The following is a 6,000-nucleotide window of genomic DNA, read 5'->3' as shown; positions in this document are numbered from 1 at the left end:
AGGGGTACGCTGATAGAAAGGCAAAAACAACAACTCTCAGCCCGGGTGATATGGTTTTGATCAGACAGAAGAGACAAAACAAACTGTCAACACCATACAATCCTAAACCATATACCATTACAAAAATGAAGGGAAGTATGATAACGGTGCAGAGAGGAAATCACAAAATGACTAGAAACTCTTCTTTGCTAAAACGCATAACACCTAGAAATGAAAACCCTGACTCTGATTCCGACTGGGAAAGTGAGTACAATCCACACACCTCAGAAGACCTGGAAATACCCGAAACACAAATAGCTGACCAGTTACCGAGACGAAATCCATCTCGGAAAAGACTGCCCCCAGCCAGATTCAAAGACTTCATAATGTAAGATAAAAAAATAAAAATAAATAATAAAAATAAAAAAATTAGAAAAAAAAAAATTAAAATAAGACAAGTTGTCCCACCAAGATGGGGAGGGATGTGATATCCCCAATCAAGGGACATAACTCTAGGAGTTATCTACCCTTAGTTATGTGCGCTCTTCAATAAATTATGTTTTGGCCGTCAGTCTGACTGCGACCGAGCTGTTGTTAACATGTTAATCCCTACGTTGTTATTCTTTCGTATTGTTTGATACCCGCGAGACGGGAACCCCCGACATTATAACACTCACCCAGGGAAGCTCGCCATTTGGATTTCATATCACAATTTACTGCGGATATCAAGTATATCAGAGGGAAGGAGAACGTAGTTGCAGATGCATTGTCGAGAATGCACATCGATGCCATTCCAGCGATTGACGAGATCGACCTCCATCAGATCGCCATCGACCAACGGGATGACGAAGAACTAAATCGCTTACGTCTCTCCGAAAATCTAACTTTCAAGCAAGTCCCAGTACCTTGTTCCAACGAGACGATATGGTGCGATGTTTCGAACGGTCATGAACGCCCCTATGTACCCCTTAAGCATAGGCGAGCTGTCTTCTTTCAATTACACAACTTGTCACATCCTGGCATTCGTTCCACGCAGAAGCTGGTGACTTCTCGTTTCATCTGGACAGCCATTAACCGAGACGTTCGTGAATGGACCAAGAGTTGCATCCCTTGCCAGAAATCGAAAGTACAGAGGCATATTAAAAGTCCCCTTGCTATCTTCGCAACCCCTGAGGCACGATTTCAACACGTTCACATAGATTTAGTGGGTCCACTCCCACATTCGAGAAACTGTACATACTTATTGACTTGCATCGACAGATTCTCTAGATGGCCTGAAGCCATCCCCATCACAGATATTTCCGCAGAAACTGTTGCCCGAGCCCTGGTTACACATTGGATATCACGTTATGGTGTGCCTCACACCATCACAACCGATAGGGGAAGACAATTCGATTCCTATCTTTTTTCTGAGTTGTCTCGCCTACTGGGAAGCAAAAACATAAGGACTACCTCATACCACCCGGCGGCAAACGGCATGATCGAGCATCTGCACCGTCAGTTGAAAGCAGCTATTAGAGCACATTCCGACCCTAACAGGTGGACAGAGTACCTCCCCTTCATTCTATTAGGCATCAGATCCACCATAAAAGCAGATATTGGCTTTACGCCTGCCGAAATAATTTACGGAACAACGCTGACTCTCCCTGGATAGATGGTCGCACCGACCACTCCTACACGCATGCCTGACCCAACAAGTTATACCTCTCGTGTGAGGGAATACTTGGCGAAACCTTTTAATGTTGGCCCGAGAACACAGAACACACGCACTCACGTCCCCAAAGACATACAATCGTGGACTCATGTGTTTGTTCGGAACAATGGAGGCACAGCTCGACTGCAAACACCGTATTCCGGTCCCTTTAAGGTATTGAAACGCTACTCAAAGTTCTTCGTTATTGACATTGATGGAAGACGAGATTCAGTCAGTGTTGATCGCCTGAAGAAAGCTATTCTGGATGACGATGTGCTAGCACGCAAACGGGCACAAAACACTGCAGTTCAGAACGGAAACTTCGATTCACCAGTTATTACAACTTCTACCGGATCGGGCAGATCAGTGCAACGTCCTCATCGATTTGCTGTGTATACCCAGTGACTTTTCCACTTTCTTTTGTTCAACATACTGTCTAGTAGGCGGGTATGTAGCGTCTACCCCGGAACTAATTTTGACAGTGACATTGAACATTCACTGTTTCCGGAGAGAGCTAGAAAAAACGACAAAAAAAAGCTGTGGCACTAAATTCGACGAGTCTCGCGCTCTCTTTTTGCTCGCGAACACCAGAGGAGTAAGACGCGTTACTGCCATGCTCTGTCGCTCGTGCGTGACACACCCTGTGCCGGTTCCAATGGTGAAACCACACAAAAAAAAGAAAAACATTCTTCTTTTCTATTCACTCTGCTCCTTACCCGAACGACTTTTCTAAAGAAAATTAATTTATCGTTTCTTTCCAACTTAACGCCAAAAACATTTGACCAGTCGGGAAGGATTTCTTCTTCTTTTTTTTTTTTCGGACTCAAAGTAAACACGAATGTGATACACCAGGGCAAATAAATTTACACCTCTTATAACAAGCCGAGTCTGATTATTTGTTTTTAATTAATTTTTTTGAATATTTGTTTTCTTATTAATGTTTTTGAAAAATTAATTTTAAGTAAGCTGTTTGTTGTTTTGCCCAGCGAGCACCTCGCTTCATGTAGTTAAATTAATTGAATGGTAGATGTGTAGTTAAATTAATTGAATGGTAGAGAGATTGAGAAGCAAAAGGTCGCATAATGATGACGAAAACATACCAATATATATAGAGAAAGAATATAGATTTATTTACATAGATATACATGAGAAATAATAAGGATATAGATAGTAAGAATAAGAGTTCGTTGAGAAAGGAGTAACATTATTTTCGGATTAGTCAGGAGAGCGCTGGCTGGGAGACCATTCCAACCAGAGGGGTTCTTGGTTACAGCGTGAAAGAGGCAGATATATAAGGAACAGGAAGTGACGTGGCTGTGTCACTCTCCAGTTATCAGAGTTAAGGGCGACAATCGAATTAGCCTGGGAGTTTCAATTTCCACAAGGCGAATGTGTGTATTTTAGTTACAAGAACCGCCGACAGATGTCACTAGTCAGCCAAAGAACAGGGGTCGATAACTCTTTCTTTTCTAAAAGTGCGTGCAAACTAAAATTATGTTTTGCTACATTTTTATACAATCTTTCTGTACAAAAAAAAATCTTAAACCTCTATAAATGTTTTTGTTGCATTTTTATACAACCGTGCAGTAAAAAATAAAAAATAAAAAATAATTCTAAAAATAATCTATAACTGTTTTGTGATTTTATATTTATTATTTTATTTTCATTTATGAATCAATCACTCATTGAAAAGAAATTACATTAATACATTAAAATTATATTTTGATAATTTTTTATACAATAAATATTTCGATTTCCATATTTTTGTGTTATTTATTTTGTATTATATATTTTTGCGTTATCGTAAACACTTGTTTATATTTGATGTTCACGTAATGGCCGCTACGTCAGTTCTTTTCGAAAAACAGGGGTTGATACCACGTCTCTGTTGCTAATATGTCACTGACATGCAGAAGTGCCACCTTTTTCTTACAGAAGAGACGTTGCGAACCTGTCTCTGCTTTATCGTTATTTTCATGGCAAGTGCTCGTCCGCCCTCCTCGCCAAACTTTCATAAAAACACTCGGCTAGCTGAAAACACTATCAATAATTTCCACCACTCTTTATCTATGCCTAAACCGAAACATAGATTCCATGAACAAAGCATCTTTCTTAGAATCGCACGCCTGTGGAACTCTCTTCCGTTTGCTGCTTTCCAGCTTACTATAACTTGGTCGTCTTCAAGTCCAACATAAACAAATTCTTGTTGAAATGTCCCCTTAAGTAATCCAATTTACCAATTTTCTACTACTAACGATTACTATGATATTGTCCCATTGACTACTGTACACTCATTAACCCTTATCCTCGAGTGGCCTCCATGTTTTGATAAGTAAAAAAAAGTAAATCGACTAATCCAAATAATAATTGGTGCTAGTGCACTCATTGATCCTCACTATTTTTTAAACAATATTTCCAAGTTTAATTAAAGTTTTATGATATCTGTTTTTATTAAATTGCAAGGTTAAAGTAAAGAATAGATACAAAACACTCTGCTTTCTCTATGTTAAGAATGGCTTTCTAAATAATAACCTTATTGTTTCAGCACGGATCAATAAGTGCACTGGTACCTATAATTAAATGTTCAAACTTTAAAAAATAAATCAATTTTTTATATCTTCATATATTTTATTTCTTTAATGAATTCAACGGTAACTATTACCTTACGCTACAACAGAACACAACCACCCTAATTTAGTTTTCTAGGGGTATTCAAGGTCGCTGACAACCAATCTGATAATCAAACCTGTCGCAAATTTACCGTTTGCATGGTATGAACCCCTAAACCCAGGGACTATTTTGCGTCATTTCCCCGTCTTCGTTTATGCTACATGCAATCGGTTTCTTACTGAAATGTATGTTTCACAAGTCGCATGAATACATGGCAGACATTTTAAATGACAAAAAATATTTTTCATAAAATAAAAATTTTCACCTCATTTAATAGTAATTAGAACTAATACTTTTCATGAAATAAAAAAAATAGTTTTCACCTTTTTTAATAGTAAAAATAATGCTGTAAGTTTTCACCTTTTTTAATAGTAAAAATAATGCTGTAAGTTTTCACCTTTTTTAATAGTAGAAATAATGCTGTAAGTTTTCACCTTTTTTAATAGTAAAAATAATGCTGTAAGTTTTCACCTTATTTAATAGTAAAAATAATGCTGTAAGTTTTCGCCTTTTTTAATAGTAAAAATAATGCTGTAAGTTTTCACCTTTTTTAATAGTAAAAATAATGCTGTAAGTTTTCACCTTTTTTAATAGTAAAAATAATGCTGTAAGTTTTCACCTTTTTTAATAGTAAAAATAATGCTGTAAGTTTTCACCTTTTTTAATAGTAACAATAATGCTGTAAGTTTTCACCTTTTTTAATAGTAAAAATAATGCTGTAAGTTTTCACCTTATTTAATAGTAAAAATAATGCTGTAAGTTTTCACCTTTTTTAATAGTAAAAATAATGCTGTAAGTTTTCACCTTTTTTAATAGTAAAAATAATGCTGTAAGTTTTCACCTTTTTTAATAGTAAAAATAATGCTGTAAGTTTTCACCTTTTTTAATAGTAAAAATAATGCTGTAAGTTTTCACCTTTTTTAATAGTAAAAATAATGCTGTAAGTTTTCACCTTTTTTAATAGTAAAAATAATGCTGTAAGTTTTCACCTTATTTAATAGTAAAAATAATGCTGTAAGTTTTCACCTTTTTTAATAGTAGAAATAATGCTGTAAGTTTTCACCTTTTTTAATAGTAAAAATAATGCTGTAAGTTTTCACCTTTTTTAATAGTAAAAATAATGCTGTAAGTTTTCACCTTATTTAATAGTAAAAATAATGCTGTAAGTTTTCACCTTATTTAATAGTAAAAATAATGCTGTAAGTTTTCACCTTATTTAATAGTAAAAATAATGCTGTAAGTTTTCACCTTTTTTAATAGTAAAAATAATGCTGTAAGTTTTCACCTTATTTAATAGTAAAAATAATGCTGTAAGTTTTCACCTTTTTTAATAGTAAAAATAATGCTGTAAGTTTTCACCTTTTTTAATAGTAAAAATAATGCTGTAAGTTTTCACCTTTTTTAATAGTAAAAATAATGCTGTAAGTTTTCACCTTTTTTAATAGTAAAAATAATGCTGTAAGTTTTCGCCTTTTTTAATAGTAAAAATAATGCTGTAAGTTTTCACCTTTTTTAATAGTAAAAATAATGCTGTAAGTTTTCACCTTTTTTAATAGTAAAAATAATGCTGTAAGTTTTCACCTTTTTTAATAGTAAAAATAATGCTGTAAGTTTTCACCTTTTTTAATAGTAAAAATAATGCTGTAAGTTTTCACCTT

The 6,000-nt window shown here is 35.0% G+C and overlaps 1 protein-coding gene across 1 annotated transcript; it reads left to right on the top strand.

Annotated features, from left to right (window-relative positions):
• The first annotated feature begins 1,660 nt into the window (after window positions 1-1,660).
• LOC145278295 (uncharacterized) lies at window positions 1,661-2,077 on the top strand. The gene has a single exon (XM_080130588.1). The coding sequence runs from the start codon at window positions 1,661-1,663 to the stop codon at window positions 2,075-2,077; it is 417 nt and encodes a 138-aa protein (XP_079986714.1).
• The last annotated feature ends 3,923 nt before the right edge of the window (window positions 2,078-6,000 follow it).

The sequence above is a fragment of the Euprymna scolopes genome, chromosome 6 (genome assembly GCF_053919585.1).
Source record: "Euprymna scolopes isolate OS-2025 chromosome 6, ASM5391958v1, whole genome shotgun sequence".
Taxonomy (NCBI): Eukaryota; Metazoa; Mollusca; class Cephalopoda; order Sepiida; family Sepiolidae; genus Euprymna; species Euprymna scolopes.
This window is presented reverse-complemented; position numbering and strand designations above follow the sequence as displayed.

What these genes read in the sequence shown, in the direction of transcription:
- LOC145278295 (XM_080130588.1), top strand. Translation starts at nt 1,661, where the DNA reads ATGCCTGACCCAACAAGTTATACCTCTCGTGTGAGGGAATACTTGGCG.